At 43.7% G+C, this 19,268-nt stretch overlaps 1 protein-coding gene across 1 annotated transcript in view; it reads left to right on the plus strand.

Moving 5' to 3' along the window:
- Positions 1-5,427: 5,427 nt before the first annotated feature.
- The window catches only part of SLC35F2 (solute carrier family 35 member F2), a 52,184-nt gene continuing 38,343 nt past the window's right edge, over positions 5,428-19,268 (plus strand). The window contains exon 1 of the mRNA XM_087822186.1: positions 5,428-5,546. Coding sequence (XP_087678312.1) covers positions 5,443-5,546 — 104 coding nt within the window. The 5' untranslated portion in view covers positions 5,428-5,442. The remainder of the gene's footprint in view (positions 5,547-19,268) is intronic.

Here is a 19,268-nt window from a genome sequence, read left to right on the forward strand (position 1 = left end):
CTTGACTCTTTTCCTGCAGCTGCTTACTATCTTTACATTTACTTTGGGGTTGTACATTTCGTTATGATGTGTCTAGATTTTTTGCTTGGGATTTATTGGGCTTTGTTGGGCTTCCTGGGTCTAATTATTGAAACATATCTTTCAATAATTAGAAAAATATTCAGCCATTACCTCTTTAGATTCTGCCCTTTTTCAACTCTCCATATCATCTTCTTTAAGGACTCCTTTTAGACATAGATCAGACATTCTTATTCTCTCCTCCAGATATCTTAATTTCTTTCATATTTTTCATATCTTTGTCTTTGAACTTATTTTGGATAATTAATTTGAATTTATTTTCTCTTTTTAATTGTGTTTTAATGGTAATTTAAGCCAATTTTGAGATTTTTTATTAAAATTATTTCCAGAGGTTGTTTTGCAGATTTGTTTCCTCCTATTTTCAAGTGTCACATTTTTTTTTTATATATCTCTTTATTGATTTCAGAGAGAGGAAAGGAGAGGGAGAGAGAGAGAGATAGAAACATCAGTGATGAGAGAGTCATTGATCGAGCCCACAACCCAGGCATGTACCTTGACCAGGAATCGAACCCCGATTGCCTGGATCCTAGGTCGATGCTCAACCACTGAGCCACGCCTGGCCAGGCGTCACTCTTATTTTTTTAAACACATTATACAAAGTTATTTTTTATCCTGTCTTGAAATTCCAAAAGCTGAAATTTTTATAGGCCTACTTCTGCTGTCCATCGATTCTATCTTTTCTCACTAATTATTCTTTATTTCTTTAAGCTGTTCTTTACTTTGAAATATTATTTGTGAATATTTTGATCTCTAGATTGGAGCTGAATTCCTCCAAAGATGAGTTTCTTCTACCTGGGGGAACTACCAAACTGGGATCACTTTATTTATTTATTTATTTATTTATTTATTTATTTATTTATTTATTTATTTAATTTATTTATCTTCATCCGAGGATATGAATTTCATTGTTTTCAGAGAGAATGGAAGGGAGAGAGGGAAAGAGAGGGAAAAACTGATGTGAGAGAGACACATCGATTGGTTGCCTCTTGAATGCGCCCCAACAGGAGCCGGGGATTGAGCCATCAACCAAGGTACGGGCCCTTGGCCGGAATGGAACCTGGGACCCTTCAGTCCCGGGTCCAATGCTCTAACCACTGAGCCAAACCGATTAGGGAAAACTGGGATCCCTTTCAATTAAATTCTATACTAGAGGCTTTTGGGGTCACACAGGTAGCATGAATTAGAACTACAAAACTATTAAGGGCCGGTTTATGTTACTGAGAACTTACAATAACTTTAATTTCATAATTTGTGGTCCAATATTTGGATTTTTACAGCTTGAGCTGTGAAACTATTTGCAGAGCATAACGTTGCCCTCCTGTGCTCCACTTGCTTCATCCCTGAACCAGCCAACCATTGAAAGTCCAGGTGCCCCAACCAATCAGAAAACAAATGATGTAAGTTTATGGTCCTATTTCCCTAGCAACCCATCTCTTTGATCAACAATTGCTCGCAACATTTGTCTTTATAAACCATGGCCTACCCACTCCTTTTTTAACGTATTCTCAGTTCATACTGAGGGACTACATTTCCCAGTTTGAAAATCATCTGAATAAACTCTCTTTAAGTTTCTTTTTAAAGTTATCTCTGGGCTTTTGTTTATATTATGAATCTTCAAAGGATATTTTTCACCTCCACCTAGTCTCATTTTCAAGACAGGCAAATCTCTTTTCTTTTTTTAAAAATTATTTTTATTATTTTATTGATTTGAGAGAAAGAGAGAGAGAGAAACATTGATTTGTTGTTTCACTTATTTATGCCTTCATTGGTTGATTCTTGTATGTGCCCTGACAGGACTGAACCTGCAACCTTGGCATAACAGAACGATGCTCTAACCAACTGACCTACTGGGCCAGAGCACGTTTTAAATGCTTATTTTGGCTTCTGTACATTGCTTCGCTAGGTTCCCACTCCTCTCCATGCCAACCAGGATATAGTTTTTGCCTTTATATTCAATCTGCTGAGACTGTTCAGGGCTGCGAGTTTGTTCAGGGTAGCAGCCCACTCGCAGTCGCTGGCTAACAAATCTCCAAACGGTTAATTTGGTCTCTGTGTGAAATAATCTCGCGAACGCCAGGTATAACAGGATCTTATCGAAGTCACATGGGGAATGGTGTTTCTTTGCAGTATGCCACTTCCAAGAACACAAAAAGGTGGAACTGTTAGCCGTGAAATGGCACCAGGTGTTACTGGCTGAGTTAGACTGGACCTCAGTTCAGCAACCTCAGTACTTGGGTTTTGGCTAAGAAAGAATTCAGATTCAAGATTCAAATACAATCAAAAGTTTATTTATAAAGTCACAGAGGTAGATGTGAGCTGTGGAAGAAGTGAGCCAGTTGGGCTGTGTGGGCTCAGGAAACAAGTTCCGTAGGCAAAAGAGGTGTCCTTGGAGCTTAGGAGAAAGGAAGGATATACACACCTGGGGGAAGGCGAGTGGGGAAAGGCCCCTGGGGGCATTGTCCTTCCCTTGAGGGGTTTTATATGGAGGTCTCAAGGGAGGATCTCAGTAGAATATTCATCAGCTTTCTAGGTGTGTCCCCTCAAGGTTCTGGTCTTCACTGATTGGTCATCGCCAGGGGAGGGGGTCATTAATAATGACGTTTTGTATAACATCTGGTCATGGCTGGTCCTGATGTCAGCCATGGCATTGCCCTACCTGGCCTTGCTGCTTTTTTGGGCCTGGAGCTGAAACACAACTGAGGCCTAGATGTTATGTACAGGGCTTAATGCTTAAGGGAGTGGTCCTGGAAGGGCTTGTATGGGAGTCTTATGAAGCTCTTCTCTGGCCCCTTTTGTTCCTCCTCTAAGGGGTCTACTACACAGCTGGCGACATGCCAGGGGAAAAAAGGATGGGGGAGGGTCTGAACCAGGTGGCCTTCCATATGAAATGTCAGGAGGGCTAAATCGCATGATGAGTGATATGCTAGGGGAAGAAAGGTCACTCTGGGGGTGAGGTCCCATCTTACAATTGTCTGTTGCTAGGCACCCAGGGCTTTCTGCTCTGGTGACCTTCTGTACTTGGCCTATGTTTCCTACTCTGCTCAAGCCTGTCTAACTGCCTACTACAGAAGGTTTCTTAACCATCACTGTTTTCCAGGAGTACAGTGTTCAGGTGAAATTTAGCATTAACAATGTACAGGGTTTAAGGGGTTGTTTGCTTTACAAAACTGGGATCATATTAAACATACTTCTGTGGCGGGCAGTTTTACAGACATGAGCAGAGCAAGGATGATGGGCTAGGTACAAAAGGTCACCAGGATGAAAAGCCCTGGAAGCCTAGCAAAGTACAAATGTAGGGTGGGACCTACCCCCCAGGGTGACCTTTTCTCCCCTAGCACATAGCTGGTATGGTTGTTTGGATCTCCTAACCAAATGTTATCTAGATCTTAGAAGTTATTTAGATGTTATCTAGGTCTGTTGTATTTTGGCTCCAGGCCCAGAAAAGCAGCAACCAGACTAGTGACACCACAGCTGATCTCAGGACCAGCTATAATGGATAATGACCCCCTGCGTTGGTGCCAACCAATCAATAAGTGGAGACCTATACTCTGAAAGGACATACCTGAAAAGCTGCTTAATATTCTATTGAGATCTTCCCCAGGGACCTCTCCTAAAACCTCCACCCTTAAAACCCTTAGGGCCCCACTGGCATAGCATAGCTGGGCATGGACCCATGTAATTGAGCATGGACCCATGGACCAGGAGATCACATAGTCAGGGCATATGTCTGGGTTGCCTGCTCAATCCCCAGAAGGGGGCGTGCAGGAGCCAGCTGATCAATTATTCTCTCTCATCATTGATGTTTCTATCTCTCTCTCCCTTCCTCTCTCTGAAATCAATGTAAAAAATAAAAATAAAAAACATACCTTTAGGACAGAGTACCAGAGCGCCATCCCTCCAGGGAGCACACTTACCTTTCCCTTCCCTCTCCCTGTAGGAGCATCACCTTGACCTTCCAGGATTCTAAGCTCCAAGGGCCCTTCCTTTGCCTATATACCTTGTTTCCTAAGCCCATTTCTTCTACAAATTATTTATTTTACGGCTGTGATTTTTAAAATAAATGTTCTCTTATAGTCTGAATCTTTACTCTGAACTCAAATACTGAGGTTGCTGAACCCAGGTCCGGGTTGACCCCACGGGTCTAACACCTGGTGTCAGTTCCCCCCACCCCCAACACTTCCCTATATCTTAACTTTTTCATTCAAAAATAGCTAGAGAAAATCCATCAGTCATCTATGGATGGCCATGTTCTTAATTTTCATTTTCCCTCCCTCTCAATTCAACAATTGAAAAAAGTCATTTCACTTAGGCTTTGGGGTTCCTAAAGTTGCTGGACTTGGGATTCCTTAAGCTGCATTTCAGCTTTCAAAATCTATTTTCTTTCTTGAAATCTTCTCAAAGAACTATCTACCCATTTGCATTTACATTTACTTCCCTCCTTCCTCACTTCTACCCTCTCCCACCTTACCCAAGGAAGGAGGTGATTAGGGGGAAAAATGGTCCCAATACCTTTTCTTTTGTCTTCCTGCTCTCCTTTCCAGAAGCAGGGGGTCCCCCAAGCCCACCCACGTCCCGTCAGTGAGGGTCAGGAACTTTTGGACCCCAAGTCCTAGTCCCTCCAGATGCACAAAAGCGTGGGAAGGGAGGCGTCGCCCAGGCCTAGGGCGCGCGGGCTGAGCGCCAGGGGTTGGCGCGGTCCCCTGGGCTGGCACCTCCCAGGCCACTCTGAACACTGAGAGGCGAGCCCAACGCTCCGGGCCAGGCGCCGCGCCGCCAAGGCACGTTTCCAGGCTCCCTTCAAGATTTTACCCCTGTTTCTCGAAGAGAAGAAACATAACTAAAAGCGTCTTCAGTCCTTTTAGGTGGAAAAGACGTTTTCTAAATTAGCCCGGGGGCGGGAGACTGGGAGGCGAAGGGAGGGGCCAGCTGGTTCATTCCAGTTTGCAAAGTTCAAGGCAGTTGCTAAACCACCGCTTCTTAAGTTAGGCGCGCGGGCGTCACCTCGTCTCACCTCTCCTGCCGGTTTTGAACAAGGGGCCAGAAAAACCCGGAGCGCACACGAGGCGTCACCCGGCGCTGGGGCTCCACTGCCGAGGCGGAAAAAGCAAGCGCCTTTTCCCCTCCCGCTCCCCCCGAGGTGCCGGGCTGTAATCTGCAAATGTATTACCGTCTGGCCCCAGGGGCTTGACAGTTAATGATTTGCCGCAGAAGGAGCCCGCGGGGGCAGCCAGAGGGCCGAGCGAGCGCGGGCGCGCGGGCGCAGGGCCCGAGCCGAGCCCCCGCCGGCCTCGCAGGCGCCGCCTCCCGTCTTCCGGGCCCGGGCACATCTGGGGGTTCCGGGCGTCGGAGACCGCCGGCGCCCCGATGGAGGCAGCCCTGCCGGCGGGACGCGGCGCCCCGCAGCCGGAGGGCCCCCCGGACCCGGTCGCCGGCCTGCTGCACAGGCTGAAAGGCAAACTCTTCACCTGGTGAGTGCGAGGGGCGCGCGGCGGGAGCGCGGGGCGCCGCGGCCCCGGGACCCCGCTCCATCGCACGTGGCCGCGGAGCACCCCGCGGGGTGGCCGGGGAGAGGCGGCGGCGGCGGCGGCGGCGGCGGGGACTTTGGAGCCGGTTGGGGCGACTCAACACGTGCAGCGGGGATGCAGCGCCTTACCTGGCTTTGTGCGGCGCTGGGCGCGCCTCCCTCGGTGCCTTCTTAGGAATCGCGGGAATGCATTTCGGAGGATTGGCGGCGGGGGGGGGGGGGGGCGCGAAATTCACCCTGTCGGCGCCGTTAGGTCGGTGGCGTGTGGCCTGGCGGCGGGGAGGGAGGGGCGAAGTCCCCAGGGATGCTGTGAAGGAGGGGTGCCCGCCCTCGGGCTTGGCAGGTGGGTGAGCTCCGCTTCCCTGCGCCCCCCGCGCTCCTGCGGCCGAGCCCGTCTGGCGGGGCCCTGAAGCTGCGCTAACAGATGAGTGCACCCGAGTGAGGAATCTGGGCGAAGTTGTGCGCTCCCGCCCCGGGGTGGCCCGGAGCCTGCCGCCCTGGGCCCGAGCGAGGCGGCCGGGCCTCCTCCAGGGCTGGGGTGCGGGAAGCCTGCTCCCGTGTCCCTGTGGGAAGCAGCAGCGTGCGTACGGGACTGAGCGACTCTGGGACGGAGAAAGCGTTCCTGTGGCTACTGGAGGACTTGAATTCTGGAAATAAAAATAACCCAGGATCTAAATAATGAAAGCCAGCAGTTACTGAGCATTCACTGTGTCAAGTACTGTGCTTAGCGATTTAAATGGATAATCATGACCTCTTCGTGAGAGGGCACTATGGTTACACCCAGTTTGCAGATGGAGAAAGAGTAAAGAAGGCTCAGCATTTGGTCTAAGGCCACATGAGATGAGTTCTAAGGAACGGTGGGGGCGAACTCCAGTCCAAATTGCAGCCTTAATCACTCCTGGCCCCTGGCTCGCCTCATTTGATTTGATTTTATTTTTTTTAAGATTAACAAAGAGAATTTCAGTGCTCCCTTTGGCAGCACATACACAAGGAGAACTTCTCTTTAAAGATTGTGAAAACTATGTCCTGAAAAGCCAGACCATTTTCAAAACTAGATCAATAATACTGTATTCTCGTCATATATAAATAAGTATAGTTTTAAATAAATGGATATGTTTAAAAGGGAAAGTTGACCCCAAATCACATTGTATGGTGCAGTCGCATATGTCCTGATAAATTTAACCCTAAGTTCTCAGCTGGGGTGCAGTATAGTGGAATGGCTAAGGCCACAGGTTCAGGACTCAAATCCTGTCTGTGCCACTTACCAGCTGGGTGACCTTGGGCAGGCCACTTAACTTCTCTGCTCTCGTTTTCTTATTTGCAAAGCAGAGACAATAATAGAACCTACCTTGAGGATGTTGTGAGGATTAAGTGGTTGACTACAGAGGAGTGGGTGGACAGGTTGCTCCTGCTATTACTCATCAGTCACGGTTCCTCAGTGATGGGAAGCCCCACGTGGTGTTGCCTCCGGAGATGCAAGCAGCCTTGATGCTGGGACAGACAATATGGCAGATAGCATTTTAGCAAGACCTAACAAGGTTTAGCAATATTTTTTTCTCTTAATGTTCTAATATTTAAAAAATCTTGGTATGTTTTACAGTTCGGAGTACCTAATAGTGTCCTAAATATGAGGTTTCTTCTGTCTCTGAACACCTTTTATGGTATCTCCCTTGTGGATCTTTACTTCCTTGTGTGCGCGGGGCTGACGCTCTAAACCACTGAGCCGCACTGGCTAGGGCAAGGCCCAGAAATTTTTGCAGGAGCCATTTAGCGGTGTTTAACTGTAGGGGGTTCTTTGTTGAATTATAGTTGGTTAATTTGGTGAAATTTCAGGGGGATAGGCCAAGGGTATCTCTCACGCCACCATTGCTCTGACATCCCTGGTGATGTTTAACTGTACAGCCTTCATCTATTCATTCAACAAACATCTATGGGACTCTCACTGTTTGGACAGCACAATCCTAAGCTGGTGTGTAGCTTTGCTGAAGGGTATTGTTCTGTAGTTTTACCTAAGCAAATTTGTAAATTGAGGGACTTTGTGGCCTGTGCAAGCTGGGGATTGGGAAACTCTAGGCCCTACCAGTCTCTAAAATTATACCTCCTCCCTTCTCCTTTTTATTTGTGTGATTATTTACTTAATATCTGCCTCTTCTCCTAGACTCCAGGAGGTGGGGAATCCTATCTAGTATTGGTCACTATTGTATAATCTGCCAAGCACAGCGTCTATCTTGCAGTAGATACACAATGAATATCAGATAATTGAATGGATCCCTAATTCCAAATAAGAATTTTTATAATAGATCACATCTCTTTTTTAAAGTAAGTTTTTCATTCAGCGCTATATGACACAGTCATGTTATTTTGTTCACCCAGTCCAGTGTTTCTCAGTTGCAGCCTTATCGACATTTTGGGTTGAATAATTATTGTGGCGGGTTGTCCTGTACATTGTAGGATGTAGCAGCATCCCTGGCCCTTACCCACTAGATGCCATTATACCCCCCCCCCCCCCCGTGTTGTAACAATCAAAAATCTCTCCAGACATAGTCAAATGTTTCTTTAGGGGACAAAACCACCCCTGGTTGAGAACCACTGAACTAGCCTATTGTTTCTAACTGCTGCAGACAATTCTGGGCCTCCGTGGTACTCCAGTGGTGGACACTTAGGTAGTTTCCAGCTCCCGGCCTCCACAAACAACACTGTGATCAGCATTCTCATACATGTCCCTGTATGTACCGGGAAGAGCCAGTGGCCAGGCCCGGTTCTGAGTCCTTCCAGGTGACTTTAAGTCGAAGGGAGGGATGAACCCAGGACAGAGAATCCGTGGGCACCACAGAACCACTGTTGATTGCTATTGTTCGGCGCCCCTTCATCAGGCTATTCTGTGACCATGGCTTTGTCCTCAGTTGGTCTGGAAGGAGCAAGAGGAGGCTTTTTCACCAGGGTTCAGCCCATTAGCCCCAGGAGCTTGGAGGAGGTGGGTGGAGGAAAGATCTCTGGCTGGACAGCCTGAACCTTTTTATTAGCTTCTCAGTATAGCAAGGCATTGTTAAAGGGACAGTCAGTAATTGTCCCCAGAATATAGGGGAGAGGTAAGTGCTGACTTTAAAAGCTTTCTTCCAGCGTGCCCTGGTTGTTCTCTGCCCCAGGCTATAGTCCTCTCCCCTTTACCAACCAGACCAGGCCTAGACAGCCTTTGGATTATTCCCGCTTATCTCTGCTCCTTTCTTCTGGTTGATTTGGAAGAAGATGAGATGGCTGCCTGTGGTTATTTCCCATCTCTCCAGCACTTCCAGACTTTTCTGGAGTTTACCCCCCCCCCCCCCCCCCCCCCGCTCCAATCCCCATTGTCACCGCTTGAGGCTTTTATGATCTCTCATTGGACTCTTGTCATAGCTTCCATCCATGCCTCCAAATCATCTCACTATGCAGGAACCAGAGTGATGCCAAATAAAAGTAAAGGGTATCGATAGCTGCCATCAAATGAGAATTCACCCTGTAATTCATCCTGTATCGGGCATTCTACTTATATTTCATCAGTCCTTAGACAATCTTATGAAAGTAGTTTTTAAGTCTCTTTGACAGCAGATAAGTAACTTGCTCTAGGGCACATGGCTGGTGAGAGGTGAAGCTGAGATAGCTCATTTGATTCTAAGGACCAGACCCACTTGACTAGTTCAGAAATCTCACTGCATATTGTGGAGGCTGAAACATTTCCGCTTCCTCCCATCACTTGCACCAGTGATTTGCAAACTGGGAGACCTCTTTGGGTTCTCTGGAGGTTGCTCAGGGTCCATTATGGGGGCGAGTTGGGAAATAGTTGCTGGTGGGCTTCTGGCTCCCACTGGCACCCTCCAGGTCTGTTGCTTTGCCTGTTTTGTTTTATAGTTGGGCCTTAATGCAAGATTTTTTTTTTTTAAGTAGAGATAGAGAGACATCGATTTGTTGTTTCACTTATTTGTGCATTCATTGGTTGCTTCTTGTATGTGCCCTGCCGGGGATCAAACCCTCAACCTTGGTTTATTGGGACGACTCTGACCAACTGAGCTACCTGGCCAGGGCACATGCAGGGTGTTTGTTTGAAGAAAGCGTTCTGCAGCTAAAACAAGTCTGACCCACTAATTACTTGGTCAAGCTCCAGCTGTGGCTGATTCGACTTCTTCTAGCTGTTGTTGTTACCCTCCCCCTCTTCCCTCCCCCCCTCCCCCTTCTCCTTCTTCCTTACCTGAACACAGTTATTACAGCTTTAGTGGGTTTTATTCTGGTAAAATATGTATAACATAAAATTTACCATTTTAACCGTTTTAAAGTGTATAATTCAGTGACGTTAAGTATATTCACAGTGTTGTGCAGTCATCACTTCTCTCCATTTCCAGAACTTCTTCATCATCCCAAGTAGAAACTCTGTACCTGTTAAACACTGACTCTGCCTCCCTTTCTCCCCTTAGCCCCTGGTGACAACCATTCTGCTCTTTGTCCCTATGAATGTGACTATTCTAGATTGCTCCTATAAGGGGAACCATGCAATATTTACCCTTTTGTGAGAGCTCGAGCTTCTTGACATGAACCTCCAGGTCCTCTGTCACTGTCCCTCATCCCTCTGCAGGCTCATCTCCTGGACTGTCCATCTCTCATGTGACTCTCCAATGACACAACACACCGTTTCCTTTCACACACCATAATCCGCCCCATTACACCTGTTTTCCCTCCTTGAATACTTTTCCTGTTTGACCTTTTCTCATAGCTGCTTAAAGACTGTAGCCTTTTTCCCTGACTCCTTTCTGTCTCACCTCCCATACAGCTGGGTTGGGTGCCCTTTCTCTGTACCCTTCAGGTACCTGTTCCTAACTCATTACATTTACCATGAAGTAAGAGGTAATTATCACTAGCTTGGGAGAATGCCTTAAGGCCAGAGATGGTAGTTCTTTTTTTTTTTTTTAATTTTAAAAATTTATTGATATGAGAGAGAGGAACGTCAGTTTGTTGTTCCACTTGTTCATGCATTCACCGGTTGCTTCAGTGTATGTGCCCTGACCAGAGACTGAGCCTGCAACCTTGGCTCACTGAGACCGTGCTCTAACCAACTGAGCTACCCAGCCAGGGCGGTAGTTCATCTTTCAAGTACCTGTTTTTTGAACTGAAATGGTAGTAATTGGTTTTTAGGAACAGTAAAACCTATTTACAATCGAATTTGGTAAATAAGATGTAGGAATTAGAACTGAAATAAAATTAGGCTGTTTTTTGAAGAGAAGTTTTGAAGGTAGCCACATCTGTGGAAGAAGTGAATTACCTCCCAAGGTAACTACTTGTGTATATAAGGTTTTGTTAAGTTTATTAAAAACTTCCTTATTAATTACTGAGGATCATCAGAGGAAATGAACCATTTTGTACAGGTGAATTTTACAAGTAACTTAAAACTCTTTTAAGTATTAAATTTACTTTTAAATCCAACTGAATGGCACTATGTAATGGATTACTCACTTCTGTTAATTTTTTACATAATTTTGGGTAGCAGTTCTGCAACATTTAATTGGTTTGTATCAAACAACTTTATAGTGTAGGCTAACCTGTTGACTTACTTGCAACTAATCCTGGAGATTTTACCAAGAAAAAAAATGAAACATTATTTAAAAGTCTTCATGGTACATTTAAAACATATATGGGCCCGGCTGGAGTGACTCAGAGGTTGAGCATTGACCTATGATCCAGGAGATTGTGGTTTGATTTCTGGTCAGGGCACATGCGGGGGTTTCAGGCTTGATCCCCAGTAGGGGGTGTGCAGGAGGCAGCCGATCAGTGACTCTCTCATCATTGATGTTTTTGTCTCTCCCTCTCTCTGAAATCAATACTAAAAAAATAAAAATAAAACATATATGGGACTGCTCACCTTTTAATAAACAGCATATCACCTTTTCTTCATAATTCAGGATCATCATTATGAAATTTATTCTGCTGAGTGGTAGTAATATGCTTAGGGGCCATTGAAGTGAATTATTTTTCCTGACTTTATTCTTACAGTTGTCACTCATGATTTTTTTCTGTTACTAAGCATATCTCTGGAAGCTTTCATTCTTTCTAAATTACTATTTTTAACCAGTTAACACTAGACACCAGATAACCCAGTTCCTTAAATATATCTTTATTGATTTCAGAGAGAGGAAAGGAGAGGGAGAGAGATAGAAACATCAGTGATGAGAGAGTCATTGATCGAGCCCACAACCTGGGCATGTGCCCTGACCGGGAATCGAACCCCGATCGCCTGGATCCTAGGTCGACGCTCAACCCCTGAGCCACGCCTGGCCGGGCCCTAGTTCCTTAGAACTGCTTGTACTGAAAGTATAAATAGTCCCTGTATAAAAATTTAAATGGTTTTCATTTTAATAAATTATAAAAGCCTTTAGTCCACAGATTTTGAAACTTTTTCTGGGGGGAGAGGATGGTTACAGTAGTCTATGTTAGTCATTAGATAAGGTGGTTATTTATGTTAATGTTGCAGTGATAGAGTCCAAGAAAAACCACAGAAAAGTCCCAAACTTGTTTCTAGTCATTCCTTGGTAACCAGAGCATTTAAGGAACAAATCCTTATTGAGAGCTTGTGACTAGTGTTTTGCTATGATAAGCTTGTCCAGAAGTGTTTAGGAGAACACTTCCCAAGCTCTTCATAGTGGTATCAAGCCAGAGATAAAAATAGTAATAAGCCAATCTTTCTTGAGAACAGCTTACTTAGAGTACCTAGAGCAACCCACTATTCGAGGACCTTAAGGTAGATTAACTTGTGTAATCTTTACAATAATTTTCTGCAGTGTTATAGTACTATCATTGCCAGCCCCATTTGACCTGTGGAAACTGGGGCACAGAGAGGTCATGTTATTTTCCCTAATAGGATTAGTCACATAGTAGTAAGGAACACAACCAGATTTTCCCCTTTGTGTTCCTAACGACTGTGATACCTTTTCTTTAGTGAGCTGGGCAATGAACAGAAAAAACAAGCCTTGGACAATTTACACCACACCCTTATCCGAAGCTTTTTCTAAGCTATTTGTATCCTCAGGGGTGCCAGAGAGTATATAAAGTCACAGGATAAATATAATGTGTCTTCCTGAAGCATCATTTAATCTATTTGTTAGACTCCAGTCGCACAGAAATGGATTAATCATAATCCCTAGCTCACGACACACTTCCAGTGTTGGCGCATGAGTGGCTAAATTAATTGTTTTTATGCAGTGGGTTTCTGTAAACCACCACCAGCCCTAAAATGAGAATTGTGATGTTAATGTACATCTACGTTTTGGCCATTCCTTCTTCTCAACCAAAGATAATCATCATTCTGAATCTCCTTTCATTATTTCCTTGCTCTCATTTTTATATAGTTTTGTACCTCTTTGTATTTCTAAATATGTTTTTTATTATCTTTTTTTACTTTATTAAAGAGATATTATACTATATGTAATCTATTGGGATTTATCCTGCCCCCATCACATTGCTAGGATTCATTCATATTGTTGCCTGATGCTGCAAAACGCTCACTTTGGCTGTATATAATATTCTTTCCTGTGAATATACCACACTTTATTTATTCATTCTGTTCATGGGAACCTGTTTTTCCCCCAGGATTTTTGCTGTACTGAGCAGGACTTCTAGAAACATTCCTCTGCTTGTTGCCTATTGATCACATGTAAGAGCTTATTTTATGCACACACATCCACATTACACACATCTAGGAAGGGAACAGCTGAATCGCATGGTACGTGACTGTTTGGCTTCATAAAATAATGCCAGTTTTTCCAAAGTGGTTGTACCAGTTTACACTCCCACCAGCCAAGTATGAGTGCATTTGCTAGCCCACTACGCTCCCTCCTACGTGATTCTGTTAAAATAATTTCAAAATGGCCTGGCCGGTGTGGCTCAGTGGTTGAGTGTGGACCTATGAACCAGGAGGTCATGGTTCGATTCCCGGTCAGGGCACATGCCCGGGTATCTCTTAATTTGCATATCCCTGATGACTGATGAAGTCGGGTCTGTGATATATATTGACCTTATGTGTTTCCACATTACTTGTGAAATACAAGCATTTTAAAGGTAACACCTGAGAATGAAAGTAAACAAACAAAACCCTCAAGTTTTGAAACGTGGGGCTTGCATCAGGTTACCCACTAATGCTCTTTTGTTTCTTGCCTAGTGGAAGTTCAGTTGAAAAGCTGGAGCAGTTGGGAATTAGCTGGATTAAATTCGAGCAGCTAGAGCTGACTGAGGAGGGGAGGGAGTTTTTCCGGTTCGAGGCCTGTGGAGTGTTGAAAGGCTAACATGACTCACAGGAAATCTCCCTCACGCCTCCGTTTCCCCTGCCGGCGGGCCCCTAGGAACTTTCTAGGTCAGGCTTAGACTCCCGTTTTCCTCTGGTTTCTGGTTGGTGTTCGATGAGCACATCAGTTTGGTTGTTAGCAGAGAAATTCTCTGCACCACTGGCGTGGGTAAAAAAAGATTTATTACTTTACAGAATTCAGGGAGGGTTAACGTGCCAGACCACAGACAGCAGAGAAGCAGCCAGAGCTGGGACCCCAACCTGACGAGGTTCTCCATCCCTGCTGCTGATTTCACCCCCTGACTGATTACCCTCCACAGAGGGTTACATCCTACAGTTTAAACCACACAAAACAAAAAGTAAACAAACAAAACCCTCAAGTTTTGAAACTGTGTTTTTGTTTTGTTAATCCACAAGGAGGTTCATTTAGATTTTACAATAGTTGAAAAATAGCCTTTCAAAACTTCCTATTCCATCTCAATGGACAAGCCATACTAGGAATTTAAAATTTCATGGGCAGGGCTTCCTGTCCGCCTGTTGGGAATGGGGTCACTGTGTCCTTCTGGGCGCCAGTGCCAGACATGGGTTTTATGCCTATCACAGGGTCCTAAACTCTCACTGTCGCTCTTGAAACCGCAGCCGTGACCCAGCACTAATCGCAGGCTTCCTAGTGGGCCCTTCGCCACCCCTGCAGCCACCTGGCCGGCCCTCCTGGAGCTCCGGTCCCCGGCCTGTGGACTGCGGTCACACTGGCGCCTCCCCCCAAGAATGTTCACAGAAGGGTCTGGGGGGAGGGGGGAACCTGGAGGGTAGAGGTCACGTCTTCCCCATACTGCCCGCAGTTTAGTGTAGACCCTCCGCCCAGCAGACTGTAGGACTCTGTCCTGTATCCAAGACAAACAGGTGATTTGACAGTGTTTCACCTTTCTCATTTCAGCCAATCAAAAAATCAGCGGACAGGGGGAGAATGCCATAAGTAGGTTTTATGTCTTCTCTCTCTTTTTTTTTTAAATTTCATTAGAACACTCCTTATTAAAATAACTGTAGAACATATAATCAAATGGGTTGTGGTAATCAGTGCCCATTGTTAGAGATGCAGGATCATCTGTATCAATTGATCTCCCTGCTGTATCATGATCCTCAATGCTTTTTATATACATTGTCGTCAGGGAGGCAATGTGTAGAATGGGAAAAATGTACTTACCAATTTTCTGACCTTAGGCAAGTTACTGAACTTCTGAATAGCTGAAGCTCAGTTTCTCACTGGTACAGTTATAATCTCTATCTCACAAGAGTTTTTGTGAGATTTAAATGACAACATACAGGGTGGGGCAAAAGTAGGCTTACAGTTGTGAGTATGGGAAAGAGTTAATTCTTGTATTATTATTTGTTAATTATTATATTCTTTTTCCATACGAACAACTATAAACCTACTTTTGCACCATCCTGTGTATAAGCACTTCATATGGCACCTGGCACAGTTATTTTTATTAAACCACCTCACTTTTGTTAGGCTAATAAGAAAGGTGTTTTGAGTCCCCAGTGGGTGCAAGTAGTGTACGTATTTCCAATATAACAGTGATTATGAGCCACACTGCTTGGGTTGCTCTCCAGTTTCTATCATTTGCTACCTATGTGATATTGGGCAAGTTGTCTAACATCTCTGTGCCTTAAATTTCTTTATCTATAAATAGCAATAATAATAGTATCTACATCATAGGATTGTTCAGAGAATTGAATGAATTAGGACTATGAAATAAGTGTAGGAATTATTGTTCATAATAACAGTAACAAATAACAAGAATAGTATAACAACAACAACAACAATAATAGTATCAGTACTAGATATCGTATGGCTATGTATATAAGGGAAGGGGCACAAAAGTATCCATGTCACAGTTTCTGCATTTACAATCTAGTAAAGCAAATGCAACAGACATATGAAACACTACAGGCAGAATGTGGAAAGTGGAGAAAGAAGGTTGCAACCCAGATGCCATCGGAATTGAGCGCTCATCATTCCCGAACTAGGTATCCTTTTTCTTATTTTTCTTCCCACAGTTATTTTTATTTTCTTGGCATAGTGGAACAGAAAGAATAGCTTTAGAATTTTGCTTGGCTTTTAATTCAGTGCTGCTATTTATTTACCACATGAATTTGGTTAAAACACTTGAACTTTGCAAAATGATACCTATATTTTAGTGCTGTATGAAAATCCAATAAGTTAATGTACCTAAGAGCTTAGTTCAGTGACTGGCACTTGCCTCTCTTATTGTATGGAGGGTGAGTATCCGTGTTTCCCCTGTATTCTTGACTGTCTAAGAGTCATGCAGGACATAGTATATAAGAAAAAAATAACAGGGTTTGCAATTTTCACTTCTGTTGGTTTACCTAAAACTAGTTCTATAGTTTCTGGCTGGATGCACGGTTTTATTTTCCTCCCTGGGAAATGATGAGAATGTTTTAATTCAGAATGGCTCCTGTTCAGTTTTGTCTGCAGTTATTTAATAGATTCTGCTCATTTGATGTGATTATCTCATTACTAAGGAAATTCATTTAGATGAATGTATATGGTTATAGATTTTTGATTCAAATATTGTTTTAAAGTATCATAAGCATTATTGACTTAGTTTATTAGTTTCTGTTGCTGTCATAACAAACTAACACAAAAGTAGAAGCTTAAAAAACACAGATTTATTATTTTACAGTTTGGTAGGGCAGAGACCTGACACAGGTCTCACTGGGCTAAAATCCAGTTGTCAGCAGGGTTGTGTTATTTTCTGGAGGCTATGGGGGGATTGTATTTTCTTGCCTTGTCCAGCTTCTAGAGCCTACCTGTATTCCTTGGCTCGTGGCTCCTTCCTCTACCTTCAAAGCCAGTAATGTTGTATCTTACTGACTCTTTTTCTGTAGTCACATCTCCCTCTGACAACAATTTGGAAAGGTTTCTCCTTTTTTTTTTTAAAGCCAGATGTGAGGCAGTGTAACACTTTTTTTTTTTTTAAAACTCCACATTTTAAAATTGATTTTAGAGAGAGGAAGAGAGAGTGAAACATCGATGTGAGAAAAACATCCATCAGTTGCCTCCCCTATGTGCTCCAACGAGGCATTGAACCTGCAACCTGGGTATGTGCCCTGACTGGGAATCAAACCCTCCACCTTTTAGTGTATGTCACAAAGCTCCAACCAACTGAGCCACACCAAACCTTATAAGGTTTCTCCTTATAAGGACTCATGTTTAGATTGGGTTTACCTGGATAATCCAGGATACTGGAGTTAGCACAGACCCCACAGAGTAAGGGCTCAGTCCCACAAGATTACCCTCCTACTCCCCCAACCTCCATTTCGGACACCGGTCTCGAGTCTCAGGTTATCACCCTGTACTTCTGATCATCCAGGAGCCAAGACTAATATATATGTGTGAGTGTTTATCTATATCTATATCTATATCTATATCTATATCTATATCTATATCTATATCTATATCTATATCTATATCTATATCTATATCTATATCTATATCTATATCTATATCATCTATATCTATATCATCTTAATATATATGGTGCCCCCCAAAATGTATATAGACACTTTGAATAATTATAAAGGCAGTGTTTATTAAAATATATTTCATTTTCAATATTGAGCTATAGCTGTTACAGTGTGTACACATTTTTTGGGACACCCTGTATATCTCAATATCACAACAGACAAGGTGACCTAATCACAGGTTCCAGGGGACTAGGACATGAACACTTTTGGGGAGCCATTATTCTGCCTACTACATTTGTTGATACAGTCTAAAAATGGATCCATTAAATAGCTTTAGAGCACAAAGACCATCTGGATACTGGTAAAAATATAAACGATAATTCATAAAATGTTAAGGAAACCTTCTCTCAACTCATCTAACCCACAGTCTTTTGCACATGGTCAGTGTTTGAAATAATTAACCAAGAATTGATGAACTCTTTTCCAGTTGTACCCCAGGTTGGACGAGGTTTGGTAGCTGCTAATTCCTTAGAAGAAGTTGCATCTCCAGGCTTCAGTCATGCTGGAGAATTCACAACTCTGTTGCTGCTGCTGGGACAGCACAGCAGTTCCTGTTCCCTTTCTCTTGATCTGACAACTTGTGTCCATTTTTTTCTTTTCTGAAATTGATTTTAGAGAGAGGGAAGGGGGGAGAGAGAGAGAGAGAAACATCGATTTGTTTTTCCAGTTATTTATGCATTCATTCATTGATTCTTGTGCCCTGACCAGGGATTGAACCCGCAACCTTGGCATATTGGGACGATGCTATAACCAAATGGGCTGCCCGGCCAGGGCCTTGTCTTCATTCTTCAAGTCTCAGATGAAATATCACTACATGAGTAAAGCCTTCCATGAAACCTCAGGTTAGGTTAGGTCCCATCCTAATTGTTTCTTTACTGTTTTTCTTCACTGCTATATTCTGAATTCCATGAAAGCAGGGGCTCTATTATTTCTCTATATTCCCAGAGCCTGACACAGCGTCAGGAATCTACTAAGCACTAAACAAATATTTGCTGACTTGAACTGGGCACCATTAAGAAGATGGTAATAAGGGTCACTGTGAGTGATTGAAGTTGCCTGCCAGTTTGGACAGTTTCCACTAAGCAGGCAGAGAGGCATTCTACCTAGAGACATAGGTCCCTAGGTAGAAGTCTCAGAGTGGTGACTACCACAAAGCCTACCCCCTCTCCTGAAAAAAGACACAGGTATAAACTTGATCTGATCATTCCTGAGATAGATCAGCTCCCTTGGACAAGGCTGCAGTTTTCCAGGTGTGCTCTGTCCAGTCCCTAGGTGTAGTTACCTTCAAATACCTCAAGTGGCACTTCTTTTTCTCTCCACACTTCTCTCTCTCTTTGTGTATGTGTGAGAGAGAATGCGTGTTAAAGGTTTAGTAGCCAATCAAGGCATTGAGTGCTGGCTCCTTCAGCTAGCATCCATTTGATTTTTTGCTGAACTCTAATTTTCTGTGGGTTAAGATATTGGTAGCTTTGTCTCTTATTGGCTGTGGGATGATATTGTGATGACTAAAGTTGCCAGGTGTTGCAGAAGGTTGTATATTTCAGTAGTGTGGACAAAATTTATTAAACTGCTTGGAGTATTTTAGGATATATTTGCACACCAAATCCCAAGTAAAACGTAAAATAATTATAATCCTGATACCTGATTTAATTCTGTAATAACTGAGCCTGCAGCTATAGTGGAATATATTATACATTATAAAATATTTTGGAAATATAATAATAAAGTCATATTGAACGATCACATAAAAGGTCAGGCATTTATAAAAAGAGATGCATTAGAATCAGCCAGCCTGCATTTTGCAACTTTGTCAAT

Source organism: Miniopterus natalensis, chromosome 11 (assembly GCF_054644295.1).
Source record: "Miniopterus natalensis isolate mMinNat1 chromosome 11, mMinNat1.hap1, whole genome shotgun sequence".
Classification (NCBI taxonomy): Eukaryota; Metazoa; Chordata; class Mammalia; order Chiroptera; family Miniopteridae; genus Miniopterus; species Miniopterus natalensis.